This window comes from Sesamum indicum, linkage group LG12 (assembly GCF_000512975.1).
Source record: "Sesamum indicum cultivar Zhongzhi No. 13 linkage group LG12, S_indicum_v1.0, whole genome shotgun sequence".
Taxonomy (NCBI): Eukaryota; Viridiplantae; Streptophyta; class Magnoliopsida; order Lamiales; family Pedaliaceae; genus Sesamum; species Sesamum indicum.
This window is the reverse complement of record NC_026156.1, coordinates 5,465,443-5,486,279: the sequence shown is the minus strand read 5'-3', so window position 1 is coordinate 5,486,279 and position 20,837 is coordinate 5,465,443. Positions and strand designations below refer to the sequence as shown.

The window sequence follows — 20,837 nt, the reverse complement described above, 5'->3', positions numbered from 1 at the left end:
TATGTAAGGTCCCTCTGCAAGTGGACCGAACTTACAGCCTGCCTCGAAGATATCGACAGTACACAGACCAGTAACTCGTCAACAGTACATGCCCTTTTGGCAAAATGGCAGGAAGCACTTGATAAATTACCTGATAAGGTACACTCGTCAATTTCCTATAGGGTAACTTACATAGCCACTTTTGCAAAATTACGAGTGCAACCTTTGAGATTGTAGTCGTCATTACAGGTACACCCCCTATATAATGGCGGATTTACACAAACACCCCCTGAGGTACATTACACTGACACCCTCTCAGGAGGTGTACCCTAATAGGGGGTGTATATGTATAAGACCTAACCTTAGGGGGTGTTGATGTAATTACCCTTCCTATACTAAGAAACTGAGATTGGGTAAATTTAAAGGAAAATCTCTTGATTCCTAGACGAACTAATAAGAATTGCGCTCAACTTGTGATTTTGAGTATATTTGTTGTCATACTGTTGTGACTTTTGTTGCAGATGGTGTCTGAGGCCATTAAGTGTCTACTGTCGGCTGTTCAATCCATTGTCGTGCAGCAGCAAGAAGAATGCAATTTGCGTAAAAGATCTGAGAAGCTTGGGAGGAAATTGGAAAGGGAGCTTATTTTGCTTTCAGAAGTGGAGATGAAGTTTGCGGGGAGCTTCTCTACTGAAGATGCTAATCCCGCCTTGGCTTCTAAGCATCCTTTAACAATTAGACGAGCGAAAGTTGAAGCACTAAAAATATTAGTGGATGATGAGAAGGCAAAGTATGTGAATTCTATTAAAAAAACAAGAATCCTGATTCAGAACAACCTACAAACAAGCCTCCCCAAGGTATTTCAAGCACTAATGGTGTATTCAAGTGCTTATGCCCATAGCTTTGAGGTAATTCTCAGTAATGCCACGATATCAGAATACAGAGACATGCAAACTGCAACATATGGAATTTAAGTGGTTGTTGTACATTCTGCTGTTTGAAAATTTTGCCATTTGAATGTGAACTTGAATTACATGTTAATCTGAGGGTTGGGCTGGAGGAGCAAGGAATACACTCTGTAACGTGTATTTAACTCTAGTGAAGTATGTAAAAAGCCCAGGAAAACATATATTACCAATAGGAACACAAATGGAGATGGAATAATTATTTTCCTTAACCCAAAACAGATTCTTCATACAATACATCAGATCTTTGCTACATTACATGATCTAATCTTACGTTTTGAAAGAGAATCATGTCATTTTCACCTTTGGTTGATTCTTTCTCCATGGTCCCCATTCGTCTGTTTTGAATGTCTGAATCTCGCCTGCAATTTGCTTGCCAACTTCACCTATTCTTCTGGCAGCTATTATTTGCTTGCCAACAGTGTTCTATTTGATTCCACCTAATTGAATCAGGCAGGATAACGTGAAGCTGGGCAGGATTTGCAAGCAAGCCCGAGTAGATCGGGAATGGGCATGTTTTCAGCCATGTTTTCCAAGCATAGTCACTCTACATTTGAAGATCATCCCAATTTTCTGAGGCATCTTCCAAACCATTTCCGACTTGTTCAAAGCCATTTCTTCCCAGTCTGCTCATCTCAGCAAGACCTGAATGCATAAAAGGAACTCAAAACACGCTGCTGAAACTACAAACAAAGAAGGTTGTGTGCAATTTCAGAGAGCTGTTTTTAATGCAGAAAAGTAAAACATACCTTCGATCACTCTGTAGAAAGCCGACCACCATCTATATCTGGGAACCTCAAATTGATCAAGTGTCTCCTCAATGACTTTGTCATGTTTCCCAGTCAAAACCTCCTGCAGAGTTGCTACAGCGTCCTTTGTTTTGCTGATTACATTCTCCGCATCTTTAGAGTCCAACACCTGAAGTTCCTTTACTGAAGAACTGAGATTGAGAGCAAGAGCATACTGTGTAGCAGCATTCCAGCGGGACGATAAAAGCCATCTCATTTCCCCATCAACTTGCCCTCCTATTCTAAACTTATTCTCCCTCTCCCTTCCCTCAATTAAGCCCTGCAAGTACTGAGCATTTGCAGGCCCTGTACTTTGAACCATCTTAGAGAAAGCACTTGCTTTATTTCTGAGAAGAACTTTTGGAGTATTGTACTCAATCACCTGCAAACGAAAGACGACTTATCCTTAGTGGGGCACCAAAAAGGATGAAGAATTTAAAAAGAGACAAATATCCATGCCATTTGTTCCACACGTACCTGACCAGAATTGAGAACAAGAATTTGGTCGCTGTCGATGATGGTATTGAGCCGATGAGCAATGGTGAGCATAGTGCAGGATTTAAATTCTTCTCTGATGGTTTTCTGTATAAGAGCATCAGTGCTAACATCAACTGCAGCTGTTGCTTCATCAAGAACAAGGATCTTTGATCTCCGAAGTAATGCTCGAGCAAGACTCAATAATTGCCTCTGCCCAACACTGAAGTTCTCACCTCCTTCCAAAACCTTCAGCATCCAAAAACAGTTATTTTTCATCAACAAAACATACATTAAATTGGTAGCTTTATTATTATTATCGAAGCAAACTAGATAACGTATCTTTTTACCTCAGCATCCAAGCCAAAAGCACTCCTCCTGATGACATCCTTTAAGTGTGCCCGCTCCAGAGCTTCCCAGAGGTCTGGATCATTGTGTTCGCCAAAAGGATCAAGATTGAATCGAATGCTACCTACAGGAATAAAACTTTATAAGCAGAAGTTGACCCGCATTTATTTCTGTTAACCAAAACTAACTTTCAGGTACCTGAGAAAAGAACAGGAGATTGTGGAATGATACTGAGAACCTTGCGCAGATCGGTTAATCCAAATTTTGCAATGTCAAAATCATCAATTAGGATTCTTCCCCTTTCAAGTTCCACTATCCTGAATAACGCATTGATCATGCTTGATTTACCAGCACCAGTTCTTCCAACTATGCCAACGTTCTGGTGCGGATAGATAGTGAACGATAATCCCCTCAGAACCGGAGGAAGTCCAGGCCTGTATCTCAGGACAACATCTTCAAATTTAATCAATCCTGATGCCGGCCATCCTGGTGGAGGCCGGTTTCCTTCAATTACATCGGGCGCCTCAGATGGCAAATCTATATACGTGCCTACACGTTCAACTGAATTTAAGCTGTTTTCTGCTCTACTTGCTTGTCTCAAGACATTACTCAACAAATTTGTAATATTTAAAGAATAACTGAGGAGCAGACCCATAGTAGAAGCAAATGCGACCTGATTTTCAGCTCTGTCATTCTGCATAACTGCAAAGGTTGCTGTCAACCAGATCATGATACCGCCCAGTGTTTCCAATCTTATGGTAAGCCAGCGATTTGAGCTTATATTAACCAGTGTAAATCTGACATTATTGTCCATCGATTTCCCATTGATACTGGCCATCCTGTCATATGCTTTATATGCTCGAATTGTGGACAACCCGTTCAATGCTTCTCCAAACTGAGCATACACAGGGGATCTGGTGATGGAATCCAGGCGTTTTACTTCCCGGGATGTGCTCTGTTTTATCGATCAAGGTAAGGTGGATTATGGACATCAATAACTTGATGTGATCACAATTAGCACAAAAGTTGTGGCGATAATAAAGATTTACCAACCTGATAGTAAAGATAAGCTGCATAGAATAAGATGAGAAGTGGCATTATGGCCCATAGGGATATAGTGCTAACAATTCCTATGAGCACAAAAGTCGAAAGCAGCTGCCAGAGTTGACTTAGAAACATATTGACAAGATTGGCAACATTGCGGTCGATATCACCAAGATCCTTTGCAAATCTGTTGATCACCCGTCCTATTGGATTAGTATGGAAGAATACCATCGGAGCTCTGAGTATGGAACATAGCATTGAATCATGAAGTCTTTTAGCGGCACTAAGGCTTGACATGATCAACCAAAACGAATTTGTCAACGTCACTAGCACCTGCATAGAATGCCATTTTACTCCGAAACTCCTCCACAGATTTATAAATTTTGAAAAGACGACAGTACCTCTACAGAATTTGCATGAGAAATAGAATGAGACTTTCTTATACCTCTTAGATAAAAGAATTCAGGTATGAAATATATGCAAAGAACAAGAAATTCTACTATAAATACAACAAATAAAATCTAAATTATTTTTAAAGATAAAATAATATATGGAATAAATAACTCTAATCTATAAGCAAAAAGGAGTGCAATCCAAATATGAAGTAGACAAATACCTGACCAAAGGACAATATAGCATACACAAGAATATAGAAACCAGGGCCGTAACTCTTTGAAGTGCTTTGTTTTGTCCACACACTTAACCACGTGCTACTCGAAACTCGCAGAATTTCAGTCGATGTATAGCATGCAAACAATATCATTACGACCCACAAGCCTCCTAAAGCATTTTTGTACCTGAGAAAGTGGCAGAATGGAATAAATAAATTATCTGTCTGTATCTCCATACTCAGAAAGGCTAACATAAACAATTAGCATTTTTGTCTATATAACTTGAAACATTAAGTGTTGTCATTACCTTCTTAAAACGTTCCAGCTGACAATCCCTGTCTCGCGTTCTTCCTGCTTGATAAGAACCGATCTGCCTTCTTTGGATTTGCTAATCGAGTTTGCGTCTTTTTGCACCTCAGGTAGATCTGCAGTAGATGAAATTGGAGATGATTCATGGGAAAAAATCGCCCCATCTCCATTTTCATGTATGTGCTCTTCCATTTTGCCGGCATTTTCCATTAGCTTCTTGAATAATGTACCATTCTTGGAGAGCTCCTCAAAGGTGCCCTCCTCTTTCACCATACCTTCTGAGACCAAAATTATTCTGTCAACCTGGGGAAGAAAATGTAACTGATTCATGACAAGCACTCTCGTCTTTCCTCCCAGTGCTTCCTTAATGCAATTATTAAAAACCTGGATTAAAGCAGTTGCTGAGGTCAGAACCTGAAGCCAGTATTCAAATTTAAAGCACTGACTCTAATTGTATTTTCAACAGGCAAATGTAAGAGCTGACAGCTAGTATAATTACCTGTCGAGCAACATGTGCATCTAGTGCGCTTAACGGGTCATCAAATATGTAAACATCAGAGTTAGAGTACACAGCCCTTGCCATTGAAACTCTTTGCTTTTGTCCTCCACTAATGTTCACTCCTCTTTCACCAATCTCTGTAAGATCACGACCCTGAAGACACAAGAATGAGAAGTTCATGTTAAAAAGAAGATTTGGAATAACAAAAAGAACCAGATGAAACGAAATGCTCATGACACTTAACAGGAAGCAAATCAAGGTCATGGTGCAATGCAGTGACATCTACTGCCTTCCAATATCTTGCTGGATCAAAGCTTGATCCAAATAATATATTTTCACGTACCTGTAAAAGAGATTCCTGAGGTCAATATTTGAATTTAGAATATGAGACAAACCACAATCATCTTAGAAAAAGAGTTATGATGAACATAAAGTTTTATACCCATCTGCAATAAACATGAAAAAGGAAAAAATAGGACATTTTGAAGCTCACAGTGGCATTGAAGATCCAAGAAATCTGAGGAACATAAGCTACAGATCCTCTGATTATGACACTTGCATCTCCCAGAGGAGGAAGCTCTCCAAGCATTGCTGATACTAATGAGGTTTTTCCTTCTCCAGTGCCACCAACGACAGCAACTAGGCTGCCAACTGGTATATCCAAATTAATATTGGATAATGTAGGCCTTGGAGCCTGTAAAAGGGGCCATTCAGGGGTTTTAGTACTCCGGGACTATTACATAGCAACTAGAAAGGGGCCAAAAATAATAAAAAAAGGACCTTAGAATCCCATGAAAAAAATCCATCCTTGATTGAGATGGCTGGAAGAGTTGGTACAAGAGGTGGATTAGGTAACAGAGTTCTCTCTTCAGCAAGGAACAATTCTTCAAGACGCTGTAGAGATACATTTGCATTTACGACCTGAAAATGTAGCCCCGCATATTAAGACCATGCAAGACTTTCTCTTTCTTGATTGATAGACCATTAAAGAATTTTCTCCCACAGAATATTAAGTCAAATCAGAATAAACCTGAGTTATCAAATTAGGGAGCATATTCAGAGGAAATCTCAGAACAGCAAATAAGGAAAGTGATGTAAAAGCTCTGGAAGGTGTTAAATCTCCACCAAATAAAGTGAACGTCCCAAATGAAATCACCGTCACGAGAACTGGTATGCTGTTTAGTATGAAAGTATTGCACTGCAAAAGTAAACAAGAGACATGGCCACCATATATCAAGTTATATAAAGTTCAAAGTAACATAAACTCCTTCTCAGCCAAAATCCATTTACACAAATGAAATAACTGTTAGCATAATAGCTCATCTGTTGATATCGACTATTACTAAGCTATTTGTATTCTCAATAAACAATTGTAGTTGTGATAAGACCAATTTGCCTTTGCTTATTTAGCTAACAAGTTCCACAAGCCAGAAATTCTTAATAATCATGAATCACATCATACCGCTGAGAGTAATTGGGCTTTCCGGAACCACAATAATTCATCATTCCTTATGCTTTGAACTTTTGATTTGAAACTCTCTTCCCATGCATAATATCTGATGTTCATTGTGAAAAACAGTAGAATTATTATATAATAATTTCCTACATTTGAATTTAAATGATGGCCAGGATGTCAAATTAATCCATACTTCACGGTATCCATTGCAGCCAGAATTTCATTCATCAAACCAACTCTCATGTCAGTACGTAGCAGTCCCTCCTTGGATAGTCTTCGCATCCTGCTAATGATAAAAGTCTGTTTGTCCGATATAAGTAACTGTGTGGGAGCATAATATTAAAATGCCTAATAAATGCATCTTAGAGATAAAAGGGGTCAACAGAAAAAAAACAAAAAAAAAATAAAAGAAAGAAAGAGAAAAAAAAACTTATCTAGAAAGGAATTCTGGTCAATAGTGATAAGAAGACAGAAACATGGATAGAGGTATACTGCTATCCAAGAAAATATTTTAGGTAAAGCGGCAGTGAGAAAAGAAAGTAATTACCTGGATTGGGAACATGAGGACTAACATAAGCGAACCAAGAAGTGAAGCTATGCCTAGCTGCTGGTAGAGAAGAACCATGGCCATGACTATGCGAAAAGGGGCCGACCATAAACCATGAAGTTGCTGGCATATTTGCTAAACAATACGAGGAATTAGTTGCACAAACTTATTCTTTGGTAACCACAGGAAAAAAGACTTAGAAAAATCAACCAAGAGTTAAAAACTATAAAGAAGTAGAAAACGACTGAGTTTTAACATCAATAAAGATAAATAGTTATACTTCCATCACTAATCAATTTATAAACTAGAACAAAAAATGCAGCTTGGTTTAGATGCAAGACTACCTGAAGTGCATTAGCATCTGTCGTCATCATATTCGTTATTTTTCCAGATGGAAACTGCTTACGGCCTTCATGTGTCAGCCGTAAGGATTTCCGAAATACAGCAGCCACCTATGGGTGACAATAAAAGATTTCCAAGGCATAAAGGAGGATGTCAGCAATAAACTTACACAAAAAAGTTTCAAGGGGAATTGCACTTAAAAACCTCAGTTTGCCTTCCATTTGCAAAAATAACTTATCCACAGTATAATAATTCCTTATTCATCTCTTTGGAAAAGCCTAGTTGATGAACTCACGTGGTGCCAATGCTTTTTTATCCATTCATAGTGCCAACTACTACTATCTCTGTTCATTTAACACCGAGTGGTCAATTGACATTTGAAAATGATTTGCCAAGCAAAGATTAAAGAAGATACATCGGAAATTACCAATGTGGATCTTAGCCTGAAACCAACACGCATGACATTCTGAAAGTACTGAGCCTCACAAAGCACTCCTAGTGACTGAAATATTGAAAGTTCCACATCAGTAAATTAACAAGAAAGCAGAAATGTAATCAAGCATGACTTTGAGATGAAAAAGGAAAACCTGAATATCTTTAAGCCTTAGCAAAAGATTTTGTCGTCATCCGAAAACTGGTAACTTAAGTCAACAGTACTGTAACGAAACTATATTGCCTTTAAAATTAAGGAACTATGGGTTTCAGGTCTCAAATTAAAACATGCCGCGAATAACTATTCTCTAATGAAGATAAAATGCTACTCTCTACGAAAAATGAGAACAAGTCGAGAATACTTTTTGTAAATTCTTCTCTGGTATAAACAAAATCGCGCATAGGGAGGGAGGGAGAGAGAGAGAGAGAGAGAGAATCCTACCACACTGAAAAAAATTGATAATGCATAGACATATCCGACCCAGGATGGATCGCCTCTTTCTAGAGACTGCAAGAACAAGGATGAATTACAATTATCAAAACTAGAATCCTGGACAAGTAGATTATACTCAAACAAATTGTGTAACACAGCTTCTGGTCACAGTATATAATCAAACTAACACTCAAAATGACAACTCTTATCCCTTAGATTCTTTTGCAAAACTCAAATTCACCTATTATAGTATGTTTCCCAAAAAGAAAATTTCTGCTAAATGTCACAAATGAATCCTGTTGGCAGCCAGAAGAATATAAACAACTGAAGCTGACATTCCTAACTTGGTCATTTTATGAAAGTACCTTTAAAAGATGGTTCAGTATAAGAGGTCCGGCAAGCTGAGAAAGATCATTACCAATCTGCAAATTTCCCAATAAAATAGTTAGCTAACAGGGACAGGAACCAGTGTTGAATATTTTCCAATATATAGATGGAGAGGATATGGTAAATGCTCATTACTTTGAAGAAGCCTCCATACCAGAACCTGCACAAAAAAGATGTAGCACGCATGAGATGAAGATGGCCAACCATGTGCTCAAATAGTTATGGTGTCTTTTAAGTTAAAAACAAGGATTAGTCAGAAGTTGACTAGCTTCTTCAAATTCAGATAAAACCAAGGGCACGGCCACAGCCGAAAATCCTGTACCTTCCTCCAAGGCTACGGTTCATAGCACGTAAAAGCCATGGTTTTGATCTTTTAGCTTCTTCCTCCCAAGAGTTCTGGAATCTGCAAGATGTGGAAAAGGATGAGGTTATCTGATGAAGATAATTAAAATAAGCATGTATACACGGAGAATGGACAAAAGTCTAGAAACAAACTTTCTATTCAATGTCTCTGTTTGATCCCACGAGTCCAACTTCCAGACATCTTTCTCGGTTATGGGCTTTCTGTAGCCTAGCTGCATAAGGGGAGTCATCCAGTCGAAGTAAATCCCTATGCAAGGAAGAGGATAAAATTGTTAAGAAGGTAATCAATGAGGAGATGTTTTCTATTATTATTGTTGGAAGTATATTTTTATGTTGACGCCCTTCTTACTTTGCATGTTGTTATCCGTTAAAGGAACATTCATAACAGCAACCTAACTGGAACGTTAACTACCATAAAAGATGAGAGTGATATGTAGCCGTCGTTCCAGTGAGCCATACGGGAAAAACCATTGTCCAACAAACATTGTCATCCCAGTAGCTGGTAAGACTTTATTCAATAAGTCACTCAACCATTAAGCGATTGGCTTTATATCAAGACTATTTACAACTCAACTTGATAGGCTCATCAAAAACACAAGATCAGAACTATGGTAAGATAAACCTGCTAAAAACATGTTGAGCTACAAGACAGAGCCCACAGGTCATGTAAACATCATATAGTCTATATGTTCTGCATTTATAAGTAATCCGCATCATATGTTGAGAAACAAACTATTATCTTTAGACTTACTGGAGAATATATTAGCGTATCTTTCTGGACAAATATGCTCTCCTAGAGGCTCTTCACTCTTGGCATCATCAATGGAGTCCACTAGAGGAATGTAGCCTGGAAAGACATCCAGATTCGGAACATAAAAAAGAAGAAGTACCCCAAGCAAAACCTGCATTAGAACAGCTATGAGGAATTAGATATAGCCCCCTTTGAAGCCAAATGAGACACATAATGAACATACTATGTGATTAACATTCAGTTAAATCTTGTCCTAAGTGAATTGAATCTCATTATGTTATTGATCAAGGTGCTTAATCCCTCGAGCAAAATACCTTTCTGCAAACAAATTTCTTACATTCCTATCAAACTGTATATCAACTTCATAACAGTAGGTTTTCTAATGAATGCCGACCAAATATCGAGATCAAACTTATATCTTGCACAATTTATGTGCATTTTCTGAGCAGCAGATAATCGCAACTTGCCCTTACATGCTGTGAGATATATAATGGTCACAATCTATGGAAAAAACTCAAAAAAGGAAAAAAGAGTTCAAATGAATTCCCTGGACATGACCAAACAAATACTAATCTAAATACCTGGAAGAAGACTGAACTGATACACATATAGAGCGTGGACCTGCAGAATTGGCAAAATAAGAGCCTGGATATGTCACAATAGTTGAAACATATTGGGATAGCATATGTTTCCAGAATAGTGGTTGAACTTCACAATCACGAGTTTCAAAGTTTGTTAATGAATTCAAAGGTGCACTTCAAAAACAAATGAAGATGAAGACACTAGCCTGACATAGAAATCTTTGAGTGGAAGGATAAAACTCAAAATAACTGCATCTCCAACTAAAACATAGATTACTCCAAATCTGATGTACCATCTGAACTCTTTTACATAGATTCTAGTTTCAATGAGCAGCATAAGAACCATAGAACACCACGAGACAAACTCAATGCCCAAATGAACCATCTGCACAGATGAAAAAACAGTTGTTTCAATAAACAGTTTGGCAGAGCATTTACTTGAAAGTTGAAACAAGAAGGACTGACAGTTTATACGCATGTATAAACACAATAATAACCTTTTTGCCCTTTTAGGGGTGTTACTGAAATATGGGCATAAACTACAGAGAGATAAGCAGTGAGGGGGTGCATGAGTGTGTAATGGATCCTTTTTATGCAATCAAGAAAGATTAAATCTGCAACCTAATTATTCAACCAATCTTTGCATATGCATCTAGTAACAACATAAACTAACGCTAAGAAAATTCTTGCAGAAAGAACCGTTGAGCATTGGCCAACAAGACAATAAGAAGTTGAACCTACCTCAAAAGGAGCAAGACCCAACTCTTCATCCAAATTAAAGATTGATATGCCCGTAACCAATCTAAACAAGGGCTCAGCAGCACAACAACTGGCCAACACCGCCAATACATAATTGTAGAAGTTTGATCTCAAGTAGAACCGCTGGAGTTTGGGGTTAATCTTGATGAGCCATATTCTATATAAGCACAAGCCAAGAAGAACCAAATGTGATACATTTCCCACAACGGAGTCAATGGCACAAGGTGTATAAGCACCAAAACTGCTGTCTGTTTCTTGACCCCAAACCCCATTAGTTACTGGCCGGCAAAACCAAACTAAGGGGACAAAACCCATCTTCCCGCTCAGCAACCAATAAATATTTGCCCGCCTCCTCCTGCCAATATTTCTCGGTTGTTCAGTCAAGTTAGAACATCTATGAAAAATATACTGTTAGTTTTTGAAAACCCAAGAGTCACATATTTGGATAACTATTAGCAATTTTAGGAAAACAACTTCTTGGACAAGTTCTGCTACTGTAATTATTAAGAACTTCAAGACCGCATGTCAACATCCCACAAAATCAAAAGAATTTCAAGAACGAAAACCCGGTTTCCAAATTTCCCTCCAAAACACGAAATTCAAAGAAACCAAAATTACTTCAAATAAGAATTACAATTTTAGCCAACGTGAAGTCTTAGCCTGAAAATCCCACATTCGCATTGTCTCATACCATCAACTCGAAGAAACTAACAAGAAGTGTAGGAAATAGCAACGGACACAAGCAGAAAGAAAGCAAGAGTTCACAAGAAACCAAGAAACTATCAGGAACTTCAAGAAAACTGTCAAGAACTTCAAGAGACAACATACAAACAAGTATAACAAGGGAAGGAGGCAGCGAAAACAAAAATCAATATCAAAATTGCCAAGAAACTGTCAAGAACTTTAAAGAAACAATATCCAACACAAGTACAGAAACGAGAGTGGACTAGAGACCTTGAAATTCAATTGACTACGACTTGGAGAAACGCGAATTCTTACTTCAGTTCTTTGCATGAGAAGTAGAAGGGTGAGTGAGTATTGCACCCGCGCATTCCAGTGATCCAAGACCGCAACAAATTTATATACAAAAAATGCAACCCCTACAAATCGGGAAATCAAGAAAACGACACAGAAAACCAGCGACAAGACAGAAGAGGTCCCAGTTGCAAGCGTCATGGCTTACGAATCTGTAGAGAAGAAAATAAAGAGTATTTTTCTGGCTTCACGGGAGAGAGAGAAGACAACAAGTGATTTTCATTTCGGTGAACTCATTCGACGAGATATAGATATAGTAGTTTATTTATAGAGACGGGAAAGCTAATGATTGACACTTTCCTAAGCATAACTTAAAAGAAAAACGGTTGGCAGCAGTTGCACGCTCGAACATCGTGAACGAAATTGATCATAGGGTTTGCTATTGTTTTTCGAACTGTTTTGTTTTGATGTGAGAGAAAAATATAATTAAATAAGTGTGGGTTAAAAATATAGAATGCGTTGGAGTTTGTATTTTGAGGTAATGTAAAATAATTTAAAATAAGTAATATACGTTTGATGTTAGGATTTGAGATACAAAAATTATTGTTGATTATCAAATCATATCTTATATATGAGTGTGTGTATATATATAATATTTTGTTTGTGAGTGAAATATAGTATATAGTATTTATGTTAAATAATTTTCTTTGTTGAGGGTTTTTTTATATTTTAAATAATAATTATAAATTTAATGAATAATTAAATGCACTATAGTATTATGCTCAAAATGATTTCGTTAGACTTTTATTGGAGCGAAAAAACATAATATATAATTCAAATAATAAAATTTTGAATTAAGTATGTATTATTGGTATATTGTCATCAATTTTCTAATTTCTCAAATATTTCTCAAATAGTGAAAGTTGAAAAAAATTGTAATTAATAGTTAAATGCTATACTAATGTGTTGAAAATCCATTCGTTAGACTTTATATTTGGAGTGATACATTTTAATAGATAATTGAAATAATAACAAATTAGAATTAAGTATGTAGTATTGGTATATTGTCCTCAATATACAAAACTGCTAAAGTATTTCATTGAGGTAGAAAATTTTTACTCACTAGCATTGATATTAAATATTTTTAATCATTAATTTCACAAATTAATAATTATTTTTCATTTCAAGAATTTCAAGAATTATTGGGTTGACGGGGGAGAGAGAAGACAAGAACACTTGTGATTTTCAAAGACTTATGATTACTGAATTTAACGAGATATAGTAGTTTACTGTGGAGACACTGATTGAGATTTGAGTGGGTAAGTGATCAAAGGTCAAATTGTTGAGAATTTTTCATTTACAATCCCTATCTTTAAGGTTTAGACAAAAAAATGTCTATGTCAATAAGAAAAGTTCACTTAATCTTTTCATTTTACCCTAATTCATCAATCCCTTATTAATATATTTATACTTATAAGGGGTAAGTGTAACCTACATAAAGTCAAAATGATGTAATTATAATTAAATAATTTTTTTGAATTATAGCTATTAGATAAAAGTAGTCATTATGAATAGAAAAACTAGTCATTCTTTTTACTTTCTGTATATTAAGTGAACTCTGCATCTATATCTTGAAATACTGGATTAAATAAATGAACAAAATATTGTCCGAAAGCAAATTTATCTCTTTGGGGATTAACTTTTCAACCAGAATTAAATGAAAGGACTGTAAAAATGCTTTCTTAGTACTGAAAGAGAGTAAGAGCCCAATTATTTTCCTAGTATTCTTAAAGTTTAACGTATTAATATTCTTATCTGCATACGATTTCTTAATTATTAGGACAAAAATAAGACGATTGAAAATAAGATGTGACTGACCTACTTTCATTAACAAAAATTAACATATGGAATCACAAACAAACATCAACAGAGAAAGATGTCAAAACGATTACATTTTTGTACTCCCAAGTCCAGGGACATGGTTGACATCGTTTGCCACCACATTCTATTTCAAGGGTTGCTATGTAAATAGTTATCACCAAGAACCCCTTATTACAAAAGCAAGATACCCTGTCCCGTGAAAATCCAGTTTAGCCCAGGGCCTCTCAGTTCACTACAAATAACTGTCGCATTAAGCTATGAGCTATGATTGTTGGAATGCCGGCAAAGCAGACAGGTTTAGTTGTCTGCACATGAGCCAAAAATAGCTTCACAAGAAAGCCAGGGTGTCCTATCTTTCTTACGTCCAAATCAGTCTACATCTCAACTTGGTCCCAGTCGATCGTTCTGTCTTCGAAGTTATCTGCCTGATTAAGCTTGTTTCGAGCAAGTCTGCTCATGACAGCAAGTCCTGGAAGAGAAAAGCAATACTCAATGAATAAGCCAAGACGCCATATACCCACAAAAACGGCAAGCGAGTTTTACCTTCGATCATTTTGTATAGAGCTGACCACCATCTATCTCCAGAAACCTGGTAACCCTCAAGGTTCTCTTCAATCTCTTTGTTATGCTTCCCTTCCAATACTCCCTGGAGAGTAATTACAGCATCCCTTGTCTTCTTGAGGATGCTATCTTCATCTCTGACTTCTAACTGCACGAGATCATTCTGTGATGAAGTGAGACTAACGGCAAGTGCAAATTGGGCAGCTGCTGCCCAACGAGACGAGGCAAGCCATCTCCGTTGTCCGTCCAGCTGCTTCTCTGTCTCTAGTTTACTGTCACGTTCCCCTCTAAGCACTAAGCTGCGCAGATATTCAGCATTTGCAGCACCTGTACTCTGGACCATCTTAGAGAATGCACTGTCTTCTCTTTGCAGCAGCGTCTCCGGTGTATCAAATTCCACAACCTAAGAATGCAAGGAATGCTTACACACTAATCTTTTCAAGAAAAATTTAATGGGCTCCGTAAGAAACAACTAATGGCTGCATACCTGACCAGCATCAAGCAGAAGAATTCTGTCGCAATCAATGATGGTGTTTAAACGGTGAGCAATGATCAACATTGTGCAAGATTTAAATTCTTCGCGAATAGTCTTTTGGATGAGAGCATCAGTCCTAACGTCAACAGCAGCTGTTGCTTCATCAAGAACAAGAATTTTTGATCTGCGAAGTAATGCTCGAGAAAGACTTAATAATTGCCGCTGTCCAACACTGAAGTTTTCTCCTGCTTCAGAGACCTTGAGAGAGCAGGATAATAATGAGCAACATGGAAGTTAAGTTCCCAGAGAACATTTCAAGGGCCAGGGACAAAGAATATATGCAAATGTGCTTATACAGGAACAAGTTATCAGATCTACTGCTTTTGCATACATCATAATTTATTAAATTTTATTTCTCATATTCAAAACATTCACGTGCTACATGAAATCATGAAAGTAAGCATGAGAACACAGTTTTATTTGCTTGCATTCATGAAAGTAAGCATCTTGATCGTATATCATAACTTTACTGGAAAATACTTTTTACAGGGCGGTGGGGATTGATTCAGTAAAAGTTATCAGCATTAAAAATGAGCATTATTCCCAGGGTGACAAAGATATGACTTATGTACCTCTGCATCCAGGCCCAAAGAATTCCTCCTGATGACATCTTTTAAATGGGCCCTTTCTAAGGCCTCCCACAGATCAGCATCATTATGTTCATTGAATGGGTCAAGGTTAAACCTAACAGTTCCTGTCCAAAGTACAAGGGTCATCAGGGTAGAACTAGACACAATACAGAATGTAAAGAAAGAATCACACTGAGGCAGTTGTCTATTTATGCCAACTTTGAAATGACTAAGTCAGCACCCAGTTGAACTTTTACTTCATCCAGTTATAAAGAATGTAAAGTTTTATCTCAACACTTTTTCTTTTAAATCTCTCCGAATTTGTCCTCCAGATCCAAGGAATGCTGACCCAAAGTTTACTAAACAAATAAGATATTCAGGTCAAGTGTAATGAGGCTATCTCAAGTTCCTTTCCAGTACGAGATGTCATATAAAGTCAAGTCATAGTTGAGCAAGACAAAGAAAACAGCAGTGTGTTTTAAGTGTAAATTTATAGTTCACCATTTTATCATCTCGAATCCTTGAACCAAGGGAAAAGAACAAGACACTAAAAACTTATACTAAACCGACAATCCTTTTAAGATCACCTAATGCTAAAATTCTTTAAGGGCCTTGGCACAAGCAGAGAAAATAACATCTGAATGTATAGCCCCAAGTGAAAAAATTAGCCAGCTTTTCATCACAAAGACTTCCTAGTATGCATTTGATGTTACTATTCAGGACGACCCTTCTACTTTGATGTTATGCTGCAATATAATTCAATAAAGCACCCATTACTGGATGCTTTGTTCTTGACAGACCACTACAATGAATACCAATGAAGTCCAACTGAATTACTGCAATCAAACCTCATAATTATAAATCGACAGAACCACACAGATCAGTTTACACTTCAGAAGTGATTATAGAGTGGAGAACCCACATAATGCAACAATTCATAAATCAATATTACAAGATTGTGCAAACCTGAGAAAAGGACGGGTGATTGTGGTATGATGCCTAGAACCTTCCGGAGGTCTGTTAATCCAAACTTTGAAATGTCACAATCATCAATAAAGATTCTTCCCCTTTCCAGCTCAACAATCCGGAACAAAGCATTGAGCATGCTTGACTTTCCTGCCCCTGTCCTTCCAACAATTCCAACCTTGTCACTAGGAGAAATTGTGAAAGATATTCCATGCAGAACAGGGGGAAGTTCCGGCCTGTATCGTAGAACAACATCTTCAAATCGAGGAGGTGGACGATTGTCATCAACAATGTCTGGACCTTCTGAGGGCAATTCTATATATGTGCCAACCCGCTCAACAGCATTAAAACTATTTTCAGCCAGACTAGCAAGTCTTAGAACACCAGTCAATAAGCTTGTAATATTTAATGCATAACTAAGAAGCAAACCCATTGTAGAGGCAAATGCTTTTTGGTTCTCTGCTCTTCCATTCTGCATGACAGCAAAAGTGGCAGTAAACCAAATCATAATGCCTCCTACTGTCTCTAAACGAATGGCAAGCCAGCGGTTCCCACTCATGTTAACAAGAGTGAATCTGATGTTATTGTCCATAGATTTCCCGTTGATGTTGGCCATTCGATCGTATGCCTTATATGCACGTATAGTTGACAGACCATTCAGTGCTTCTCCAAACTGTGCATACACAGGAGACCTAGTAATGGAATCTAAGCGTTTCACTTCTCGGGCTGTACTCTACAAGCAACATAATTCATAATTAAAAACCGTGGAAACTGGGGGCCCACTCTTAGAAGTGGTAAACAAGAAGCACTAAACTCAAACAAACTTGTGATCTGAGTGGCTCCCGTATGTTTAAAAGCATGAAGCACAAGGCACTTGGAACTGGGACAATTCGAATACAAAAATTGGACATATTGCATTGCCTCCAAATAGAACAATATATTGGTTTTATTGTCTAGTTTGAACAATCTATTACAGTTTCGACATAGGTTCAATAGAAAATGAACAATGCAGTGTTGGTGGCACAAGAATTTAGAAGCTGAATAAATTCGACATTTTACACAAACACTGTATAGTTAGCTTCATGGAAATTGGCTTACTGGTAATAGAAAGGAAGTTGAAGTAATTAGCTTTTAGTTTATAGCAGGATAATCCAAAATACAATCCTATGATAAGACAAGCAGGAAACCAATCAAGAAACAACTACTAACAGTCTGATTCTGAGGGACAGCGACGAGAGCAAAATAACAAGAACTCTACGTACCTGGTAATATAGATAGGCTTCATAAAACAAGACTAGAAGAGGCATAATGGCCCATAAAGACATTGTGCTCACTATTCCAATTAGCACAAATGTTGAAATAAGCTGTGAAACTTGGTTCAGAAACATGTTCGCGAATGGAGCAACATTTCGATCAATGTCACCTAGATCCTTGGCAAATCTATTGATGATTCGACCGAGAGGATTTGTGTGAAAGAAGACCATTGGTGCTCTAAGGATAGAGTTGAGCATCGCATTATGCAATCTTCTGGCAGCATAAAGACTCGAAGTGATCAACCAAAATGAATTTGTCAACGTTACCAAAACCTGAAATGTGAAAGATTTAGCAGCCAGCAAGGTTCTAATTTCTTCACGTGGTTATGGAAAAAGGAAAACAAAAAAAGACAGGCCAAACAAGAGGGATCTTCATTGTAAGCAAGCACAACATATAAGAAAAATGCAACTTAAAAACATCATAATGGCTTGCATAGGACTTACTTGACCAAATGAAAGGAGTGCATAGACCAAATTGTAGAATATTGGCCCACGATCATGCGAACTGTCGCTTTGATCTGTCCAATAACTCAGCCATGTGCTGCTTGAAACTCGGAGGACTTCCGTTAGAACATAGCACATAAACAGAATCATAACAACCCATGCACCTCCCAACGCATTTTTGTATCTGCAGCAGTTCAAACTCAACTTAAATAATATTATGACAGATAGCAGTTTCCACAGGTCTATTACATATAGGTCGAACGCATAATTTAATTATATAGAACATGTCATACGAGATTATTTATAATTATGCATTTCAATTAACCACTTTTCTTAGTTCATCAGCATATTCCATGCATTTGATCCTTTTCAACCAACTCACATTTTCATGTCCAAGAGGTGCAAACCTAAAGAACAGAATCAAAGTTTAACTAACTGGAAGAAAGAAAACATATTACGCTAACAAAAATGCAAAGCATTAAATTGGGAGGTATCAACCGGCGCTCTTAAATTACAAAATAATCATCACTAAACAGAAATGAGAAAATAAAAAAGCATGAAAAAGTAAACATATAAACACTAGACCTTCCACGATGAAAAAGTAAAAAACATGAAAAAAGTTAATAGGACCTTCTACGAAATATGGCTCAAAAGCATGGAAATCTAGTTAGTGAAGTGAAAATTTTACGGAGAAAAGGGGTTAGAAATGTGAAAAGAAGGGTAGACTTTATGCTCATTAAAGCAATCACATAGGTTTGATATATCAATAAATAGAAACAAGTACAGAAATATGCACCTAAATAATCAATGACAATTTATGCTACATGGCTAAGGTATCGTAACATTTGGACAAGGAGATACTACTCTGTTGCATCGAAGACGAAATCCCTTTTCCTTTAGAAAGTTCATGAGTTTGTTATTTGTTGAAAAGCAGAAAGTTGTTATCCAATAGCAAATGTAAACAGATAGTCTTTCAAACTCAGACACATCAGAAAGAGGACAGAATTTTGTACCTCATTAACACATTCCAGCTCACAACGCCGGTTTCTCGTTCCTCCTGCTTGATCAGAACAGACTTGCCATCTTTCTTTTTATTTGTTTGGTTCACTCCTTTAGATGCCTCGTCATTCAGACCATTAACAATAGTTTTAGAAGTTTTATCATCAACGGTGTGAACATCTTCCGTTTCTTCAACATATTCTTCCATTTTGCCAGCATTTTCCATCAGTTTTTGAAAAAGAATGCCATTGTTGGAGAGGTCTTCAAATGTTCCCTCCTCTTTGACAGTACCTTCATGTACCAAGAGAATTCTATCTACTTGTGATAGAAAATGTAGCTGATTTGTGACTAGAACTCTTGTTTTCCCTCTTAATTCTCCTTTGATGCATTTTTCAAAAACCTAAAAAGCAGAAGAGTAAAACTGATAAAAGAAGCAGAAACCAGAAAGTTCTAGTTTTTATAGCTTATATCACAGAGCAGAAATCATGAAGGAAGACAAATTTATTATTCCCTGTATCAATCCTTCAAAGGAAGATTTACATGGTTGCATTAACTTTGAACATATCAACTTTTCACATATTTTTTCTTGAAAATAAGACAATACTATTTTGCATTTAAAAATGTAAAACCAGAAATGGCAGCAAAAAGATTTTAAAGTTTGCAGCCAAAAGAAGGCAAAACAACAGTGATTGTTTATCATAACCAACTTGTAGTTGTTAAAGTTGGGTAATTTTGAATGCAGCATGCTTTATTTAGAAGCACTTACCTGACGCCCCACATGAGCATCTAGAGCACTTAAAGGATCATCAAATATGTAAACATCTGAATTAGAATACACCGCCCGAGCCATGGAAACTCTCTGCTTCTGACCTCCACTAATATTGACCCCACGTTCTCCAATTTCAGTAAGATCACCACCCTAACATGGGAACATTCAAGATTCCAAGAATTCAGACACCGGTATTCACAAATCAAGACTAACCAATCAAGTTAACTGTGCAATAATATTTTTCCGCAGTCTTACTGGCAGTTGATCCAGGTCATGCTGCAGGGAGGTCACGTCTATTGACTTCTCATATTTTGCAGGTTCAAATGACGAACCAAATAGAATGTTGTCACGGACCTAAGAAACAAAAGTTTTCATCTCATTAGGTCAACTAAAGTTCAGAATAACCAGTGTGCTAAGCAATCCAAAAACAACTAATTCACTTAGCATAGGCCAGTGCAACAACCAGATTCATGAGATTAACAAAACCAAAGATTTGGATAAGACATCAATAACTATGAGCAAATAAAGCATTATTTAACTCACCGTCGCATTAAAGATCCATGAAACTTGTGGCACGTATGCAACCTTTCCTCTGATGACAACACTTGAATCTGCAACTGGAGGAAGCTCTCCCAGCATTGCAGAGATAAGTGATGTCTTTCCTTCCCCAGTACTGCCAACAATAGCTACCAAGCTACCAATCGGTATATCCAAGTTGATATTAGACAACGTTGGCCTTTCCGCCTATTATAGAATT

General features: G+C 37.2%; 3 protein-coding genes across 7 annotated transcripts in view; 1 reads left to right on the top strand and 2 right to left on the bottom strand.

Moving 5' to 3' along the window:
* Positions 1–1,053, top strand: part of LOC105175929 — a 4,590-nt gene extending 3,537 nt beyond the window's left edge. Inside the window, exons 5-6 of the mRNA XM_020698537.1 lie at positions 1–138; positions 501–1,053. The exon at positions 1–138 is cut by the window's left edge and continues 30 nt beyond it. Coding sequence (XP_020554196.1) covers positions 1–138; positions 501–953 — 591 coding nt within the window. The 3' untranslated portion in view covers positions 954–1,053. The remainder of the gene's footprint in view (positions 139–500) is intronic.
* Positions 1,136–12,329, bottom strand: LOC105175779 (ABC transporter C family member 12-like). 3 transcript variants are annotated; one of them, XM_020698535.1, is made up of 28 exons: positions 12,068–12,329; positions 11,051–11,462; positions 10,516–10,694; positions 10,310–10,349; positions 9,729–9,879; positions 9,110–9,224; positions 8,937–9,017; positions 8,750–8,774; positions 8,593–8,649; positions 8,237–8,302; positions 7,790–7,864; positions 7,365–7,472; positions 7,021–7,155; positions 6,667–6,773; positions 6,480–6,573; positions 6,048–6,215; positions 5,798–5,938; positions 5,511–5,711; positions 5,262–5,360; positions 5,018–5,170; positions 4,517–4,902; positions 4,215–4,395; positions 3,608–3,931; positions 2,753–3,509; positions 2,557–2,678; positions 2,210–2,455; positions 1,694–2,114; positions 1,136–1,589 (listed from the first exon to the last, which is right to left on the bottom strand). In XM_020698535.1, the coding sequence occupies exons 1-28, from the start codon at positions 12,118–12,120 to the stop codon at positions 1,492–1,494; spliced, it is 4,995 nt and encodes a 1,664-aa protein (XP_020554194.1). In that variant the 5' UTR covers positions 12,121–12,329; the 3' UTR covers positions 1,136–1,491. The 3 variants fall into 3 exon arrangements, with proteins under 3 accessions (XP_020554194.1, XP_011096664.1, XP_020554195.1); XM_011098362.2 differs by having other exon boundaries at positions 11,051–11,423; XM_020698536.1 differs by having other exon boundaries at positions 11,051–11,423; positions 12,023–12,118.
* Positions 13,907–20,837, bottom strand: part of LOC105175778 (ABC transporter C family member 2) — a 19,419-nt gene continuing 12,488 nt past the window's right edge. For all 3 annotated transcript variants that reach the window (XM_011098360.2, XM_011098359.2, XM_011098361.2), the window contains exons 18-28: positions 20,624–20,824; positions 20,336–20,434; positions 20,078–20,230; positions 19,326–19,711; positions 18,313–18,496; positions 17,818–18,141; positions 16,556–17,288; positions 15,593–15,714; positions 14,973–15,218; positions 14,468–14,888; positions 13,907–14,393 (exon numbers count right to left, since the gene is read on the bottom strand). In XM_011098360.2, the coding sequence (XP_011096662.1) occupies positions 14,299–14,393; positions 14,468–14,888; positions 14,973–15,218; positions 15,593–15,714; positions 16,556–17,288; positions 17,818–18,141; positions 18,313–18,496; positions 19,326–19,711; positions 20,078–20,230; positions 20,336–20,434; positions 20,624–20,824 (2,964 nt within the window). In that variant the 3' untranslated portion in view covers positions 13,907–14,298. The remainder of the gene's footprint in view (positions 14,394–14,467; positions 14,889–14,972; positions 15,219–15,592; positions 15,715–16,555; positions 17,289–17,817; positions 18,142–18,312; positions 18,497–19,325; positions 19,712–20,077; positions 20,231–20,335; positions 20,435–20,623; positions 20,825–20,837) is intronic.